This window comes from Rhinopithecus bieti, unplaced genomic scaffold, assembly GCF_001698545.2.
Source record: "Rhinopithecus bieti isolate Rb0 unplaced genomic scaffold, ASM169854v2 scaffold_18688, whole genome shotgun sequence".
Taxonomy (NCBI): Eukaryota; Metazoa; Chordata; class Mammalia; order Primates; family Cercopithecidae; genus Rhinopithecus; species Rhinopithecus bieti.
Window position 1 is genome coordinate 1614458 of NW_016809492.1, and position 20509 is coordinate 1634966.

The 20509-nt window shown below is 39.2% G+C and overlaps 1 protein-coding gene and 1 long non-coding RNA gene across 3 annotated transcripts in view; one reads left to right on the top strand and one right to left on the bottom strand.

Annotated features, from left to right (window-relative positions):
- PRKAR2B (protein kinase cAMP-dependent type II regulatory subunit beta) overlaps positions 1 to 20509 on the bottom strand; it is a 114399-nt gene that overhangs the window by 75629 nt on the left and 18261 nt on the right. The window contains 1 exon segment of the mRNA XM_017889585.1: positions 14721 to 14756. Within this exon segment, the coding sequence (XP_017745074.1) occupies positions 14721 to 14756 (36 nt within the window).
- On the top strand, positions 4845 to 19310 carry LOC108540486 (uncharacterized). 2 transcript variants are annotated; one of them, XR_001888686.1, is made up of 4 exons: positions 4845 to 5138; positions 16155 to 16275; positions 17277 to 17380; positions 19096 to 19310. It is a non-coding gene; the product is annotated as an uncharacterized LOC108540486 (long non-coding RNA). The 2 variants fall into 2 exon arrangements; XR_001888685.1 differs by having other exon boundaries at positions 4850 to 5138; positions 16155 to 16268.

Genomic DNA, 20509 nt, shown 5'->3' on the forward strand with positions numbered 1-20509 from the left:
CACCTCCCACCCACTGCTCCATCCATGCCCACCTCCCTTGTACATTCCTCCCTCTCCTCACCTTCTTCCAAATCATCATAGAGTATCTAACGTTACTGCTTTTAGATGGCTGAGAGGGCAGGTCTCATCCATTCCGAGTTACACAGAGACAAATAGATCTTTTATTTTTCATAGGATCCATAATTACAAAGGAGAATGGTATTTAATAATCACAATTCTGCAAACCAAGCAAACATGACTTCCTCAGTTCTTAGCATCTCCCTTACTATACTATTAATCTTCTGTTTGATTGGCAGATATTTGAAAAGTACATAGACAGTAGTCATTGTAATAGGAGTTAAATCGATTTCCCCTTTATTAAGTGTTTTCTCCCCGATCCAGGGAGAAACAAAGAGCAATAATAAACTGGACTAAACTGTAAGCAAATCACTCCTAAAAATGTACTAGTTTCCTATTTGTATAAATAAATACTATGCTTTACATATTTCTAGATACATATCCACTAATTTGGTTGGCGACAAGATATTTTCAGATTTCTAGCTGAAAAGATAATATGATAACATTTAAATTTAGATAGAAACTAATCTGAATCACTCAAATTGACTGCTAAAAGCATTAAAATGTGAACTATTTTGTAATTTGGAGCATAGAACTTTGAATGATGAACTGATTAAAACATAAAGAACAACTTTAAAATGTAAAAAACTTGTTACCAAAAAAACAATAATTTAAATGCTTCACCTATAACAGTATGTATAGAAAAACAATGCTGGTACTACAAATTACCTAACAATTGCCTTTTGTCTGCTTTATTGGAATTTAGCGAAAAAAAATATTTAACATAATTTCAAGACTCAGGATAAAAAGAGTAACAGGAGAAAATAGGTAGAAGTGGTTTGATTTCATTTCCTGCAGAACAGCCAAAAACACCTGTATGATTTGGTCTCAGTAATCAAAACTGTGACAGTCCTATTAGTCTATAATCTCATTTAATAAAATAGTTAAAAACTAGGTTTGGCCAGGCACGGTGCCTCATGCCTGTAATCCCAGCACTTTGGGAGGCCGAGACGAGTGGATCACAAGGTCAAGAGTTCGAGACCAGCCTGGCCAATATGGTGAAACTTCATCTCTACTGAAAATATAAAAATTAGCCAGGCATGGCTGCAGGTACCTGTAATCCCAGCTACTTGGGACGCTGAGGCAGGACAGTTGCTTGAACCCAGGAGGCAGAGGTTGCAGTGAGCCAAGATCGTGCCACTGCACTCCAGCCTGGGTGACAGAGTGAGACTCCATCTCAAAACAACAACAACAACAACAATAACAACAAAAAATAGGTTTGACTCAGTATTAAGGAATAAAATAATAATAATAAAAATAAAAAGTAAACTATTTGGGCCTCAGTTTCCACACCTGTAAAATGGAGATAATAATAAAACTCCCTTCAAATATTGCACTAGTGATTCTCATAGGTCATCTCGGGGAAAGCAAAGTTGAGAAACAGCACTTGGCACACAGTCAATCATGCAGGTTACCTTCAAAACTTATAATGACCTCTGCCTCAGAATCACTGTCATAGATGAGACACACATTGAGACTCTCCTGCAGGTACAACCTCCATCTAAGACACTTCAGTCTCACCAACTATAAAGTCTAACACCAAGATCCCTTCCAAAAGAATCATTAGGCCAGGCACGGTGGCTCACAGCTGTAATCCCAACACTTTGGGAGACCAAGGCGGGTGGATTCTTTGAGCTCAGGAGTTCAAGACCAACCTCCACAACATGGTCAAACTCTGTCTCTACCAAAAATACAAAAAAATACTAGCTGAGCTTGGTGGCATGCATCTGTGGTCCCAACTACTCAAGAGGCTGCGGAGGGAGGATCACTCGAGCCTGGGAGCCGGAGGGTGCAGTGAGCCAACGGCACCACTGCACTCCAGCCTGGGCAACAGAGCAAGACTCCATCTAAAAAATAAAAATAAAAATAATTTAACTAAGGGAAAATTTTAATATCATTTAACTTCTAATTAATCGTCTATGTAATATAACATGAATGCTTTTTTAGTCAATAAAATATAATTCTGAATTACAAATGTCTTCATTATTCTAAGAAGAGCTTTCAATTCTAAGAAGCATATTTAAAATACATTAAATAGCTCTCTTCACATAAATGTACTTAAGAAAAGCAAAGCAATTGAAACAAATGTTTCTAAGGACACAAATGGGGAGAATGATAAATATAAGCAAGAAGTAATATCATTTTTAAAGTAACATGAAAATAAAGTACATTATTTTTATGGTACAGAATTCAGAGGTAAATTGTAGGCAGTAATGTATCAACTTTATAAAAAGAAAATTGTCAGATCCATAAAATCTAAATAAAGTGAAAATACCAAATAGGTAACTTGAAAGTAGCAGTTTATTTTTAGAAAGCCACAAGAGGAGTTACGGCAAACCTAAGTTTTCCATTTCTACTGCAGATTATCACTCAGCAACCTGCTAAAACTCAGCCCATCTGGTAAGCTGCTGTTCAAAAATTGCCCTCACAACATAAAAGCCATGTATATTTGCTGTGTTTGTAGCCTACGTACTCTGTTAGGCAATGCACATATTAAAGTATCTATACCTGTTTTTAAAGGGGAGCTATAACTTGGAATTCTGTTTTAAAATATCTAAGGAGAAGGTCAGCTCTACCTTTTTTGATGGTCAATAAAGACAACATTTTGTAATTCCTTGAAACATGTCTAACAACACTATCATTTAAGCTGTTCAGTCTTTCAAATGAAAGTCCCTTTCTTTCCACTATTCTGAAAACAATATACTGTACCATTAATGTATATTTTATTTTGTCAATTTTATGGTTCTGTCTCTGTAAAAAACCTTAAAATCAGTGTTCTCTGATTTTAAACTCATGATAAAATAGAAAAACTAATTCAGTGAGGGGCAGGGAAGGGGAACACCCTGATTCTTACCAGTAAAGGGAAGACAAGACCTGAATATATATTTTGGTTTTAGTTACAGTATTAATTTTAAAATATTATAAAACATTATCAAATGATTAGTTAGTATAAAACATATTGCTGGGCTCTCAGAGATGAGACTTACAACCCAATGATCGTAACACTCTCTAGTAGTCAGCTACAAAGAAGTAGCTGGTTCAAGATGCTGATGAGGTGGGGGTGGGGGGACTGCATTTGCACACACCTGTTTAAAATACCAGTTTAGATTTTTTTAAAGGTGGATGAATTTGTTTTCAAAACTACAGTCTACAAATACAGTTTATGATGAGAGACTGAAGTTGCTTTTCTGTTTTCATCTAAAAAGCTAAAGGATGCTACATTTCAGAGAAATCTTTGTTCTCCCCCACAAATAACAATACAATGTTAAGTTAATCCAAATTTGGGGTAGGGGAGTTAGTTGTAAGACATACGCAAAATTATGCACTTTGGCCAATTAACATTAGGTGTGATAAGTTACAGGAGGAAAGAAGACACACTAAAATTTTGGTGTTTTTACCAAGTTAAAATTTGAAAAATCCAGTCTAATATATAAAAGTTTATTTAACACTCAAATGTGTCAGACACCATGCTAAAAGCTTTGCGTGTATTCTCTTCCAGAATAATCGCAACCCGGTTTTACAGAAGGTCATTTAGGTAAGTTGCCCAAGGTCACATAACTAATAAATGATGGCCCTAAGATCCTAAACTATATCTGCCTGCCCTGGGCCCAGCCCAATGCCCAACACACTGTAGGCCCTCATTGAATATTTGACTGTTAAATTTAAAAACAGCTCCAAATCCAGCCTCTTTACTTCTACATCATATTGCCTTCTGTACCTAAGGTAAATATCAGAAGGTTACAGTGCTCTCATTGGGAAGCTATCAGAGTTAGCCTTAAGGAAAGTTTAGTTAAACAAATATTTACAGTGAATAAATTATAACCTAAAAACTATCAATCCAACTATGTCTTCTTTTCTCTGTCACCCTTGGTCATCCACAAGAAGTTAAGACCCTCCAGACCACCATCTTTTCCCCAATTTCATCTCCCCACGTCTTAAGCTTCCCTAGACTGCAAGTACTTCAAGGGCACAGCGTGTATATTGCTGTGCCTGGTGTAGTCCCTGGCAATGGTAATTGCCTGTAAATATTTCCTCAAATGAACTGCTGCCCTGTGGCTTCCTTCTGTCCATTACTACCCTCCTTCCCAACACATTCCCCACGCCCTCACATTCTTTTATAAAACATTACTGACTTTTCTATGCCTTGGTTGAAACTTGGTTCTTCTCCAAGAACACTCCTTCTCTTAGAGGGCACCACTCCTCCCACACAGTGGGATCTGAAAGATAGTGAGGACACACTGTGGCTCCCCACACTGACATCTGGACCACTCCATAGTGCTCCCACTGAAACCTCTGTGCTCCTCGGAGAGCCACGGCAAACAGATGCCCCTTCCTGCCTGGTACCTGGCTCACAGTTTTCATTTCATTCTAACGTGCCACCATCATCACAGACAGTCAATGTCCAAGTTGACAACCCATTTGAGAGCCCATCCTCAACTTACCTTGGCTTCCTTAAATCAAATAAAATGTCATTCAACCTGCCGTTTAGCAGCCTCACCCTGTAACTATATTCACACTGGTCCTTACCCCAGCACACGCTACCTCAGGAATCTCACACCGCTCTACACACATGCCTGGCGAAATCTTCCCATTCTCCTTGCATTCTCAATTCCTTACTTCGCATTCTATTTTTTCTGTGACCTCATCCAGAGTGCCCTTGTTTCTCAGTCCATTAATTATGAACCTCACTGTTTAGCATAGGGAAAAAGACATGTGAACAAGCAACTACAACATCAAACGATGTGTAATAGCAACAGTATAGGAAGGATGGAAGGAAGGAAGGGAAGAAGGGAGGGAGGGAGGCAGGGAGGGAGGGGATGGCAGGGAATGTGGTGAGCTACAGCAAGGCTAGACAAGAGAGCCCATGGCATGCTCCAAACATGAGCAGGCATACATTGGGGGAGAACGTAGGCACGCCATGGGCCTGGAGCAGGGCTGCCACACACCACCATTCGACAACTCCAAGGGCACCATTCATTCATGCAGGCTGTCCTGACAAGATGCCAAGTTAGCAAAATAAGGTAAGTGTGTTAGTTTTTTTTTTTAATAACCACTTCTTTTAGATAAATGTGCAATCTTCCTTTATAAAAGCTTTTTGTAAGAACTTTCATATCTCACATAGCCCACACCATGGTTGTATCACCTAAGCCATGGCAATCTGCAACAAGGTAAGTACAGAAAGTAAAAGAGTGTTTAGATACAATTATAGCAATTTGATATTGCTGTGGCAGTTTTATATTTCTCAAAAGTGCTGGTCTGCGGTGCATCGGGAAAACAAAAATGAAAAACTGGTCCTTCACACAGAGTTGGTGCAGTAGTGACCTAAACTCTGCTTGTAATTAAAGAATGGTTGCATTATGTCTAAATGTCTATTCTAGCTACTCATACCTATTTTATAGATCTAACTCCCTGACCCCCTTTCCCCAGCAGTGGCAGTGTTCCTGTAATTAAGGCACAAAGGGTTTGGTGGGTTACACAATTCCCACGTTATCTTCCAAGCCCTTCCACATCTACTGGCAAAACCACCAGTGTGAAGAGTCTGAGGACACTACAGGTGCAGAAGGATCCTCCCTTCCCACCATGCCCCCACATGAACGGCTGCTTTCACTATCTTCCTTTCTCCTTTCATTGATGGGCTCTAAGAGAACTCTGGGAAAATGCAATTAAATTCAAGAGATAATCTAATTTCTCATTAGCCTTGAGGTAGCTTATCAGCATTCCAGGGCCTAACAAAAAAGAACCCGAGACTCAACACTGCCACAGATTCCACTGGGCTCCAATTTCCAAGATTGCTTAACAAGTATCAGCAAACAAGCACTGCTAGAGTGTGGAGCAGGAGGGGCAAGAGGCTGGAGATGAGCCAGGAACAGCACTTGCACTGTTCACTTGGATTATTCATAATGAATCACAGGGGAGAACCCATTTTATTATAATACTAGTGTGGGCACTGAGAGATAACAGATGCAAGAAGTGACTTGGAGGCTCCCTAGATGGCTTCCATCCCACCCAAGGAACAAGCCTGGACAAAAGCCCCCAGGCCTGTGCCCTGGCATCTCGGAGAACCTCTTTAGGTCCCAGTCCCACCCTCCACCCTGTCTTCCCACCTCCCTTGCCCAGGGCTGACACCTCTCATTTCATCCTGTTGCCTCAGTCAAATTGTCTTTCTGACCCTTGATTTCAGCCTCACCCTGGATATCATCCTTCTGACTAACTCTTCATGTCAAACTCTGCAGTCCTAAAGCCATTTCTTTTTTTTTTTTTTTTTTTAACATGGAGTATCACTGTGTCACTCAGGCTTGGAGTGTACAGTGGTACAATCTAGGCTCACGGCAACCTTTGCCTCCCTGGTTCAAGCGACTCCTCCACCTCGGCCTTTCAAGTAGCTCAGACTACAGGCAAGTGCCACCATGCCCAGCTAATTTTTATATTTTTAACAGAGACAGGGTTTTGTCATGTTGGCCAGGCTGGTCTTGAACTCCTAACCTCAGGTGATCCACCCACCTCGGCCTCCCAAAGTGCTGGGATTACAGGCGTGAGCCCCTGAGCCTGGCCTCAAGTATCTGTTTTTCATGGGTTATCTACTATTTCATTACAACAATCATCTTGTGAGTGAGGTATTATCCCCATTTCTTACCCAGAGAAACTAAGCCTTAGAAAGGTTACTAAGGATACACACACACACACACACACACACACTTTTAATACATAGACAGGTGAGTAGCACAGCTAGTATTCTAACCCTGGTCTGATTCCAGAGCCTGTACAGCCTCTCCTGGCAAGGCAGACATTAACAATTTGAAGCAATGGTAAATTAAAGGATGAAAGGCCTTAAGTCCCTGCTGTCCATAGCCAATGGGCATGCACATACGGTACGCTCACTCCATACCACAGGTGCTTGATGGCAGAGCAAACTGCATAGCAACACACAGTGAAAATGGACTTTTTACAGTAATACTGAATAGAAATACCGAGAATATTCTCTCTCCTTATAGTCCTGGTAAAACATTATAAATCTTAAAGACAGCACAAACAATACCCTTTCTGTGAGGCAGGACCTGGAAGAACTGTATGTTTTCTCCTTTTCACTTTGAGGATATTATGGCATTTACTACACTATGAATCATCATCAGCTTCCCCGCTAGACTGTGCACTGTATCTTATTCTTCGTGGCATCCCCAGCACTGTCCCTGACACACAAGAGGGACTCGGTAAATGTTTGCTGGATAAACTAGTACATTAATTAAAGTAGTATTCTCCCAATATGCATTACCAAGTATTGGTGATTACCAGGCTTATTAAAAATGAAGCTAATTTCAAAAAACAAAATATGAATGTAACTATAATTATACCAGAAAACTGGTTTGACAATATAGAAACAACCTCTGGAAAAAAATAGTTTGGGGGTTAAAAGCTGTTATCGTCAAATAACCTTAAAATAGAAACAATGAACACCAAGGCTACAAAATATTTCCCAAACAAAACAAAAGGAAGCATATGTTCCTTGAATCAGGTTCAAGACAAGATCTGAACTTCTGCTATTTCACTAATTTATTGGGAACTAATCATTTCTGTTCAGGGTGATTTCACTGAGATTTGTAATATCACATTTTATACAGCAGGTGTGTGAGACTGAAATTTAAAGATTAATTTCACCTGTGAATTATTATACATCATAGTTTAGAAAAAACTATAAAATTTTAGCTCTGTTAAAAATATACTATAAAATTCAATGTTCATACTATGGCAAAAAATTAAACAGTGGTTAATTATATAAGAAAAGAAAATCCTTCTATTATAAGAAATAATTACTTATTAGAACAAGTAATGCTCAACAGTAGTCCCTGAAAGCACATAGTAAATGTCAATGCAAAGATTTCATGGACGTCGGTGGGGCATACAGACCAAACAACAGCTGTGCTAATGCCATCTATGAATGCATAACAGGCAGTATGGGGTACTGTCTTACGGTTAGGAATAACCTTCAAAACTCTGAAAAAGCAAATTTCAAAAACTTCAGGGAGTCAATTTATGAAAGGCAAGAAAAACTGAGTCATGACAATTAAATGCAATAAAAAATCTTTGAATTAGCTAGAATTTAAAAGAGAGAGAAAAAAAAAACATGATAGGACAACAGAGAGATAATCTGACTCTAAACTCTGTATGAGGTAATAGTATTGTATCCAAGGTTAAAGTCTTTCAGTGTTATATTAACTAGAAGAATGTCCTTTTTCTTAGGAGATACAGGCTGAAGTATTTAGGATTCCTAAAAGTTTCAATAAAAAATAAAAGACTGCGTGCCTGTGTAAAGATGGAGGGGAGAGAGCACGCAAATGTGGCAAAATATCAGCAACTGGAGAGCCTAGATAAAGGTGCTCACTGAACTCTTTAAACTGTTCTAGAAGGGTAACTTTTTCAAAACAGTATCTTAGGATTAAAAAAAAATTCAGAGTTCCAACCTCATGATGCAAGGCATTGTCTCAAGATTAACTGGACATTTCTAGCCCCTCCCCCAATTCAGAGACAAAACCACAAAGGAAAACCATTACAATTTTTTTAAAACCTATAATGTGTAAACAATAAAAAAGATGCCCATATTAAAGGATTACTATTAAACAGTTATGACTCTCTAAGGCTTTATTCTGACAGGCTAAGGCAAAAAGCTGAGGGGTTTATTGCTTTGTTTTAAACCATGTTCATAAGAAGACGGTTGACAGCTAACGTTTTGAAAAGCCTAGACTCTCTGTTGGGGGCTTTATTAAAATCATCCAACACCTATAATCACAGCACTTTGGGAGGCTGAGGCAGGCGGATCACTTGAGCTCAAAAGTTCAAGACCAGCCTGGGCAACATGGCAAAACCCTGTCTCTATAAAACATACAAAAATTAGCTAGGCATGGTGGTACGCACCTGTTCTCCCAGTTACTAGGGAGGCTGAGGTGGGAGGATCACTTCAGCCTGGGAGGTGGAGGCTGCAGTGAGCCAAGATCATGCCACTGCACTAGAGCCTGGGTGACAGAGTGAAATCCTGTCTCCAAAAAAAAAAAAAAAAAAAAAATTGCCAGGTATGATGGCTCACGCCTGTAATCCCAGCACTTTGGGAGGCCAAGGTGGGTGGCTCACAAGCTCGAGAGACTGAGATCATTCTGGCCAATGTGGTGAAACCCTGTCTGTACTAAAATACAAAACATTAGCTAGGAGTGGTGGTGTTCACCTGTAGTCCCAGCTACTCAGGAGACTGAGGTAGAAGAGTCGCTTCAACCCGGGAGGCAGAGGTTACAGTGAGCCAAGATTGTGCCATTGCACTCCAGCCTGGCGACACAGCGAGACTCCACTTCAAAAAAAAAAAAATTAAAATTAAAAAATAATAAAAATCATCCAATTAAACCCTCACATGTTTGAATATAGCTGTTAAGATCCCCAAGCTGAAAGAAACAAAAATAAATAAAATTAAACTCAAAGAAGTAAACAACTTACATGCAAATTCTTAGAGAAAATGGGAAAACTCTAGTCAGTACAACTTCAAACCCTAGGATCTTTCCCATATATTAGGTGATCAGTGAAGCAACAGGATTATTTCTTGATTAAAGCTTTACTCTTAAAATATTTACTGAGTTACTACTTCTACTACCACCACTAAATTTTTATTTGTTTATTTACTTTAAACGGAGTCTCCCCCTTTGCCACCCAGGCTGGAGTACAGTGGCGCAATCTCAGCTCACTGCAACCTCTGTCTCCCAGGTTCAAGTGATTCTCCCGCCTCAGCTTGGCAAGTAGCTGGATTACACGCGCCCGCCACCAAGCCCAGCTAATTTTTGTATTTTTAGTAGAGACAGGGTTTTACCATGTTGGCCAGGCTGGTGTGGAACTCCCAATCTCAGGTGATCCACCTGCCTCAGCCTCCCAAAGTGGCAAAATTACAGGTGTGAACCACAGTGCCCAGCCACCGCCACTAATTTTTAATACTCACAACAACAAATGATATATTATTTCAATTTTCCACCAAAAATAATCATCTTCCAAAAAACAAAAAGCCCATATTGTAAAATAGATTACGTGGCCAGGCACAGTGGCTCACACCTACAATCCCAGCACTTTGGAAGGCCAAGGCAGGTGGATCACCTGAGGTCAGGAGTTCAAGACCAGCGTGGCCAACACGGTAAAACCTCGTCCCTATTAAAAATATAAGCCGGGCATGGTGGCGTATGCCTGTAGTCCCAGTTACTTGAGAGAATCACTTGAACTTGGGAGGGCGGAGGTTGCAGTGAACCAAGATCATGCCACTGCACTCCAGCCTGGGCAACAGAGCAAGACTCCATCTCAAAAACAAATAAAATAAAATGGATTACGGATAATGATTTCTCTGTTATTTTATTTTATTTTTTGAGTCAGGGTCTCACTCTGTCACCCAGGATGGAGTGAGCGGCACAATCTCAGCTCAGTGTAATCTCCACCTCCAGGCTTCAAGTGACTCTCCGGCCTCAGCCTCCCAAGTAACTGGGACTATAGGCAAACACCACCACGCCCGACTAATTTTTTTATTTTTTGGTAGAGAAGGGGTTTCACCAAGTTGGCCAGGCTGGTCTCGAACTCCTGACCTCTAGTGATCCGTCCATCATGGCCTCCCAAAGTGCTGGGATTATAGGTGTGAGCCACCACACCAGGCCTCTCTGTATTAAGGATGTACTGATAAGAAGGGATATTAAGAGCTGAAGGGCATTTTAAGGGACCAAAAGCAGTATTTCTTTTCTTTTGTTTAAAATGGGACTATGAGGCACTGTTTAAAATAAGGTTATGGGGTGCTGTCAGGATGATATCAGAGATATATCTGGAATTCAGAAGAAATCTGACAGTTTTTCATCATGTTTTGTGGAACTTACCCAATCTAATCAGTAAAGTTGGGTCCTATTCTTCTGGTGCCCATCTATGCTTCTCTCCATTAGTCATGCTCTTTACATGCCTTGCACTCCTGTACCAAGCAGGATGCTGGCTTATACAACCCTGAAGCCTCTACAAACTCTTAAGATACTAGGAATTCTGTTTGAAAATACTGAGTGAAACTGATTCCTTTCACTTACAATAATAAAAACTGACAGGTTTGTGGGCCAGCACTGAACACATGAAGAAGACAAGAGACTATAGCACAAATAGTGTTCTTAAAAGTGTAACAATAATCCTAAAGAATGTATTTGTTAAGCATAAACATTCCTCTCATCTTCATAACAAAAGAAAAAGGTATACAAAGAGGAAATGTTTTGTTTAAATCATTCAGGTTTGAAATATTTATGTTTGATAAATGCAGTATGAATATCAAAAGCCAAAAACTCAAAGATTTAGGAAAGTCAGTTAATGAGTTATTAATTATAACTCATAGTAATTTTTTCTTTTGAATCAATAAATGACTGAACACCTAGACTAACATTTGTATTTTTGATTGTATTATATATTATATATATTTAATATATTATATTTATATATATAGCATTTACTGTTGTAACTTTAATTTAAAAATGACGATAGAACAAACTTTCGGCCGGGGCGCGGTGGCTCAAGCCTGTAATCCGCACTTCTGGGGCCGAGAGGGGGTCACGAGGTCAGGAGATCGAGACCTCCTGGCTATATGGTGAAACCCCCGTCTTTACTAAAAATACAAAAACTAGCGGGCGAGGTGGGGGCGCCTGTAGTCCCAGCCTACTCGGGAGGGCTGAACGGCGGGAGATGCGTAAAACCCGGGAGGGGAGTTGCAGTGAGCTGAGATCCGGCACTGCACTCCAGCCTGGGGACAGAGCCAGACTCCTCTCAAAAAAAAAACAGAAGAAGAACAAACTCTTATGTCCGTACAGGACGTCTTGGTTGATTTTCCTGACTTACTTCTTCCCCTAAATTACCATTCTTACATTAAGTTTATGCGTTATGAAGAAAGTATCTCTGAAATAAATATCAGTCGAAAGGTATATAAGAAACTTTTTAATGTATCAAATCTATTGACTGCATTTTGAGAAGATATTATTTCTTTTCTTTTCAGGAAATTTATTTTAAGTTAATGTACATCTCTACTACTAAACCTCATGTTAGCCACTAAATTAAATTAACAAAAAAACTGTAGCATTTCCTCCTCAGGATGTCTTAAGACTGTTTCTATATTCTTTGCCAAAAAAGTTTTAGACAAACTTTTATAAGAAATAAAGTCTCAAATAAAATACAGACAAGTAGATGATAAAATAAATCCTCTTCCCTTTTTTCTTATACCATTGCTTTTTTAATCCAAAGTATTAAATAATTTTATTTTCCTTGCCTGAAAGACTAAAACTGTATATAAAATGCTGAGTACAGTGCCTGATTCATCACTGGTACTCCATAAGCTAGTTCTCTTTTCTAATAATTAATGTCAAGATTCATTCTCCTAACGGTTTCCAGCATATTATATTATTGGGATAACAATTTTACTCCTTTTAAGGCTTACTGCTATATTAGTGTGACTCTTGAACTTGGTATCATCTTATTTATACCAAATTGTTTCCTGTTGTTTTCACTGACATTTCTTGTTACCTGTCATTCTGGGAATAAATGCAACATTTGATTTTAATGTGTATTTGTTTGTGGCATTACATCATCTCTACATTTCTGGCCAAGTCTTGCTAAAATACACGGACACACATGGGGGTGGGGTATAAAATAATGGCATGTCAAAACTAACCTATACCCTGGAGCCCCTGATCTATCAATTAATTTCTTTTTGAGACGAAGTCTCGCCCTGTCGCCCAGGCAGGGGTGCAGTGGCACGATCTTGGCTCACTGCAAGCTCTGCCTCCCAGGTTCACGCCATTCTCCTGCCTCAGCCTCCCGAGTAGCTGGGACTACAGGAGACTGCCACCATGCCCAGCTAATTTTGGTTTTGTATTTTTTCTTTTTTGAGACGGAGTCTCGCTCTGTCACCCAGGCTGGAGTGCGGTGGCACGATCTCCACTCACTGCAAGCTCCGCCTCCCGGGTTCACGCCATTCTCCTGCCTCAGCCTCCCGAGTAGCTGGGACTACAGGCACCCGCCACCGCGCCCGGCTAATTTTGTATTTTAGTAGAGACAGGGTTTCACCGTGTTAGTCAGGATGGTCTCGATCTCCTGACCTCGTGATCCGCCCGTCTCGGCCTTCCAAAGTGCTGGGATTACAGGCGTGAGCCGCAGCGCCTGGCCAATGATACGTACATTGTACAACAAATACTGATGGAACGTGCCCAGAAATAAATGTCACATGTCATACGGTTTGAGGTAGAAAGGGTGATTATTTATTCTATGATTCTTAGCTGTGTTTCTATTGAAAGAATTTCACCTCAAGAAGACAAGGCATCAGAATACTGATTCTCTCTTCTTCCTCCCTTGTTCCCACCACTGCTCATAAAGAACAACTACACTAGAATATGATCACACTTGATAGTTCTTCTTTGGGATAAAATTTGATGCCTTTCTGACATAAACATAACCTCTCATTCCACAAAAGGCATTACAATCTACAGTTGTTTTCACCATTTAAAATAAATATGCCTTGAGATGACAAAAAACTCAGAACGATAAAGCAGATGTTATTCCAATGTAGCACATTATCCTTATAGACCTGTTCACTATATAACAAGAGTAAATTATACCAGTACCTGCTGACAAATCAAAAATAAAATTCAACATTAAAATGTCTTTAATATTATAGCACAGGTATAAATAAGGTAATATTGTGAAATAAATGACTCATTTGTATTATATAAACTCCAAAGATGATCTGTGTGAAATGTTTATCTTGGGTTTAACAAAAAATCTCCAGGTATACTTAAAGAGTAATTTTTTCAAATCAAATATTACCCTCACTTCATCTGTCCTCTTATTCAGAGAAGATACTCCATATGGTGAATTTTCTAAATAACAGTTTATCTCAATGCCCAAACTCATTTTACTTAAGCCATTTTGGACAGAAGTGGTCTTAATTCTGTCTCATACCTCCCCAGCAGTTTAAATAGTACACAGTATACTGAACCTAATGTAAGCCCTTGTTAATGGCTAAGGCCTATCAAGTTGACTACATTAGTGTACTGTGGTATATTTAAACCAGCAATAGCCTCAGGGGCACAAACAAACATGAAGCAATTTGCTCCTATTCTAAATGGCCCCATAATGACAAGTTCTTATATCTGCATTTTAAGAGTTCTCCTGTCCCTTATTAAAAACGCTCTTATAAAAACAAACCAACAAACAAAAAAACAAACACTCATCACTGTTTCTAAGGTGTCCTGTACTCATCTGCTAAATCACTGCTTCTAGATTATGGCTGGTAAATCACACAATTATGCAGGTAGTAATTCTACCAAGAGCAAGAATAACACCCTAGGCTGACAGTCTCAATTTAAAAAGGCCCACCAGTTTAGCACACAGTGTGACTTTCAGAGGGCATTTTCAATTGCTTCCTAGATAGTGATTATATCAGATAGTTGTGTTTTCTGGGGAAAATAACGGACAAATAAAGGTTTACTATACAGCAATTATTATTTGTACTTCCTTGTCCAATATTATCTTTTTAAAATGTCACCATTAGTAAACAAAATCCATAATATAATCAGACTTACCTGAGGCACGCCTTGTGAATCGGTTTATTACTGGAGCTAAAAGAAAAAGCAGAATAATATGATTAGATTAAAAGTCTAATTTTCCCTGAAAAGGCTCAAATTGGTAAATGATCTTATAATTTAACTAAAGAAAAAGATGAATAAATAAGAGGAAACACCATAAATATACAAAAATGTTGAAATTCATTAATCAAATAAATATAAATTGAAATCAATATTTTACCTATTAAATTAGCACTTTAAAAGAAAAATCCCTAGTTATAGACAGCTAAAATTACTTAAGTGGGGACCATATAAAGAGATACAATACCTTTAAAAAACAATTTGGCAATTACATCAAGTACTATAAAAGATTTGTGTCACTTAATAGGGTAAATCTACTAGAGATTTAACCTGAAGTACTACTACTAGTGAAGGAAAGAGCAATGTATGAATAAATCTATTCAGCAGCATCATTTTTTAATGATAAAATTAGAAAACACAACTGAAATTGCTCATGCATGTTGAAATCATCTTTAGCTGAAGGATAGCATATCCTTGAAAATCTCAGATTTATAGTTCTGACAATTTTTATGCAATCCAAATGTCCATAACACGCAAATCTGTCCACTGAAGGCTGCAATCTCAGGCTGGTGTGCGCACCACTCAGCTGGCAAGCCTACCATCTGCCCACTCCTCCGACTCAACTCAGCTCTGTTTCTTCTTAGTTTTGATGACATAGTTATCTCAAGAACCGAGGTTTTTAAAAACATTTCTTTCTCAAGAGAAGCAGGTACATTTCTGGTTCATCTTATATAAAGGAAGGACATAATGTACTATGCAGTATATTTTGGTAACAGAATGTCGTAAGTCTACTTCAATACTTTTAGAAGAGTAATTATGAAATTTGTTTACACTATGGAAACACTAGGTCAAGTAAAAAGAGAAGACAAAATTTTTATCAGCAGTATGATTGCACTGCATGAAAAATACGTATGCACAGGAACAAGTACTATAATAAAACTATGTCAGATGTGTAGTGCATTAATCCTTACAATCATGCTATCAAATATCACCATCTTTGGCCAGGTGCGGTGGCTCACGTCTGTAATCCCAATACTTTGGGAGGCCAAGGTGGGCAGATCACCTGAGGTCAGGAGTTTGAGACCAGCCTGGCCAACACGGGGAAACTCCACTTTCTACTAAAAACTACAAAAATTAGCCCAGCATGGTGGCAGGTGCCTGTAATCCCAGCTACTTGGGAGGCTGGGGCAGGAGAATCGCTTGAACCCAGGAGGCAGAGGTTGCAGTGAGCCGAGATCGCGCCACTACACTCCAGGCTGGCTGACACAATGAAACTCAGTCTCAGAAAAAAAAAAAAAAAATCAGCATCTTCATACAACTGATGACTACATTTTACAGTAAGTCTCAGAGAAATTTATTAACTTGTTTTAGATCACACAGTCACTCTGCATCAGAGCTGGAGAATCTGAATTTATGAGTATCTTGCATCAAAACGCTGCCTCAGAGAGAACAGAAAGTGAACATACAAATTCCTGAAATCATACGGTAAGAGGTGAATATTATCTTCCTTTGTGATCTTCATTACGATTAAAGATTAACTTCGTGAAATTCATAAACCCAATTATCAAGATATTACCATTTATAACTAAATTACATCCTCCAAAGTGACTGAAAGACATACAATATTTACTATTTATATACCACAATACTTTAGTCATATATTTGCAGTCACAAATTACTTACATTAAAAACTTGCATCAGGTAAATTGTGTTATGTATATTTTACTACACATACACACAAAGGCCCATCAGTTTTCAAACCCCTTTTTTGCAACGATTAAAGTTAAAGAGTGCCTCCCCAGCAGGCTACAAGGACAGTGAATGGAAACAAAATGCAAAAAAATGCAACCACAGGAATGCAGAACAGAGAGTGCAAGCAGATACAGGCAAGATAAAGGTTTAAAAACTTCTCTCAGCCTTGGGGCAAAAATACAGTAGACATTCTCTGCCCCCCTGCCCTCTCCAGCCTCTCTAGATGATGAAGCCACAGGACTATGGGCTCCTGGTTTGAAAGGTCGGGAAGTCTTTGTTTTCCTGGGGTCCTTCGGTTTCTGTATCTTTCTGAAGTGTTTAAGGCAGAGGTTTTCCACAAAGATGGCATCGCTATCTAGAAGATGTTTTCTAAATTTGTGGGGGCAATTTTGATTGTCACAGTAATTCAGAGGGCACCCTTCCTTGGCTTTTGTCAGGCAAACTCCACAACAATCCTGCACAGCAAAGAACTGTCCTGCATCCTACAACTTTTGTCCTGCATGACTTTTAAAACATCCCACTGGGCATTCACATTGGCAAAAAAAAAAAAAGAAGTCCATTTATAACCATCTGGGCCTAAATCCTAATACAGCTCTTTATATACACATGATTCATTTATGCAGCTTTAATATACATCAAATATTTTACAACACAATGACAACATAAATCAAATTTGGGTTTTTTGTGTGTTTTGTTTCTTGCTTTGTTTGGAATTTTACTAATAGATGTTCACCATTTCAGAAAACCATGTGACTACTACAGTGTTCCTTATGGTATCTGGATTGCTAGTACAATGCTTTTTCATCAGACTCCGTTTGCAGCTTTTATAGAGCCTCTACATCTAGGTGGGACAATCTAACTGCACTGTGTTCTTGAGTACATGCTGAAGCACATAGCTACTGAAATACATTTTACTTGCTATAAATTATCTGACTTTATTTCTCCTTGATATTTTTGCTAGACATTCTGTCAATTTCTAAATTGCAGGTAGACAGGTCTAGGATTTTCATTTCCCGACAGTTAATGGGGCATGGGATTGGACAGTTAAGAAAATGGGTGCACCAAGCAAGTGGTATGTAGTAGTTAAGGTAAACACTGGGTTTTGAGAACAATCATCAAAAATCCAATCTCTCATACCCATAGCCCTCCTTTCCACTTGCAGGGATGAAACACAAATGTTTCCTGTACAAACTTTCAGCAAGTTAATGGTCGCCTTCACCATTTTTCCAAATTTTTTAGTCTAATTACCAAAATAGAGAAGGCTGGCAATCAGGGTGGAGGCTTTGCTGGAAATAAAGAAATGTGCATCCGGCCAAGCTATGCCTGGTCTTCTCTCTCAGGAACCTAAGTCAGGGAAGGTGAGCAGGAAGGTGAGGATGGGCACCGCCAACATTCTGACCTTCCACATCACTGGCAGGGAGGGGGTGAGGCGTGGGGCATGGACAGACCACCCAACTGGCAGACAGGAGCCTTGCGCTCTAATGCTGGCCACACTGCCTTCTGATGGCATAGATGAACCATGTAACCTTGACTTAAATTTTCAACTTGTGATATATGGAGAGCAAGATCTGCCCTCCTTCTTTCAGGGGGTTTTTCTGAAGAAAAAAACCTGGCCAGGCACGGTGGCCCACACCTGTAATCCTAGCACTTAGGGAGGCCGAGGTGGGCAGATCACCTGAGGTCAGGAGTTCAAGACCAGCCGGGCCAACATGGAGAAACTCCATCTCTATCCTAAAAATTTTTTTTAAAAATTAGCCGGGCAAAGTGGTGGGCACCTGTAATCCCAGCTACTCAGGAGGCTGAGGCAAAAGAATTGCTTGAACCCAGGAGTCGGAAGTTGCAGTGAGTGGAGATCGCACCACTGCACTCCAGCCTGGGCAACAGAGCAGGACTCCGTCTCAAAAACAAAAAAACATAAACATCTTTGGAGGTACCTGTCAATTATAAATTCCCATTCAAATGTAAGAGACTGACGCTTATTTAGTGTAAACTAATATTAACCACTTTTTAAATATACAAAATAAACAGCAACACAAATTCCCAAAAAATGTTAACAGATGAAGGTGTTTTAAAATGTGACAAGTCAAATTAAATTTTCTCGGATTTCTGGTTTTTACCTTTAGATTTTCTTATTCTGCGGATATTCGGTGAATACACACACACACACACACACACACACACACACACACACCCCACATAGAGAGAGAGAAAACTAGAGACTAGGATAGAAGGAAAAAAATAGGAAATACATTGCATGCCTGGAGAAACAAACAATATGATTTAAGAGCAGAGTAAAATCCTAGCATTTCTAAGAGAATATAACCTAAGATCTTAGTGAATCCCCAAGGAAAAAAGACAAAAATATTTATATAAGGTTTTGACTTTCTCCCCAACACTACTGCAGTGGAACACTGAGTCCTATGTTCCTATGAATATCTTTGTGCTTGTATAACCAGAGATCTCTTCAGTTGCCAAACTATATTCCACTAGATTCGTTTAGTTCCTACGCTCCCAAGAGACCCAGAAGTGTAACTGATTCAAGTCTTCTTTAATCCTTCAGTGTCCTTACAAGAAAAGTCTCCATTACTCTGGATAAACTGAAGGAGTCTCTCTATCTCAGCAGTGAAAACAGCCTCCCAAACCTGCTGGACTGAGTTCTGCACCAGGCCAGCAGGAACTGCTTATCTGCTCACCTCTTCATGCCCAAAACCTATCACAGTGCCTGGCAGATAAAGGTGCTGAGTAAATACCTGCAGAATGCATCAATAAACTCTGCAAGGAAGCACAGCAAGTCTCCCTGTCCCCACTAATTTTGTTGCTGTATTGAGTGTGGATGCTAGGCACTGGAATTGTAACAGAGTCCCTGCCCTTGAAGAGCTTATTAAGTCTAGTTGTATTTTCAAATACAATGGCTTCAAAGACTTATACCCTGCAACTAGCTACCTAATTTAGAAAAATGTAGGTGAAAGAGAAATCCAGTAGAAGACTAAAAAACCTAAGATAATCTATGAAACTAAAAGTCAGGTTTATAGCAGTACACACAGTTTGCATCTCTGAGCATACTGCTGGGAGAGAAATTCCAAGTTAAAGAAACAAGAGCCCTGAGAGCTGTGATCTGCAGTCATAAACACACACATACACACACACACACACACACACACACACACACACACCCCGAGCAAACAAAAATAAAAAACAAACTACAAACTACCCTATCTACACTGGAGCTGCGTTAGTTAAATTAGCCTTTTGCAGAAAAGTGTTCGTATACCCTAAGTGAAATATACACAATAATCTTGGATTCAGCTGAATAATTTTAGCATCCTTATCCTCCCATTAATCACCTTTTCTAGCAATAAACACTTCCTGAATCTGTTAACTGTCTAAATAAAACATTCTAGAAACTGTGTAAATCGAAATCATGTAAGATAATTATTTTTGAATGCGTATTTAGTGCAGAATAAATTAATTTATCTTATGCCTGTGCTTCAAAAATTAAAGAGAAATAAGGCTCACCCTTGAGCTGAGGAATAATTAACTTTTTTAAAAGGTCAACAGCAAACAGGCAAATAAACAACGAAACTTGAAAATTTTTCTAATTAACCTAACACACACAACTTGCAAATTTTTAATACATACATAATTTCTGGTATTGAAAAGGACCACTTATTTTCTATATTTTTGTTAAAAGGTGCTGAACCTTGACAATTGCTAATACTCAGAGATACTTCACTCGTCACTGTCTTGTAAGCCCTTGAAATACTATGTATTTCCAGATACACAGTGTCTAGGAATTTGTTGAGATTCAGCCTGTGGAGGGGCTCAAAGGTACAAGGACAGAATAATAGTTAGTGGGTACCCTCCAAGGCTTCATGGTCTTGGTCTCAACGAGACACAGATTATGAACCATGTACCTCAAGGCACTTCTTATGAGACATAACGGGAGCTGTCTGAGAAGCCAGCATTTGGGAGAC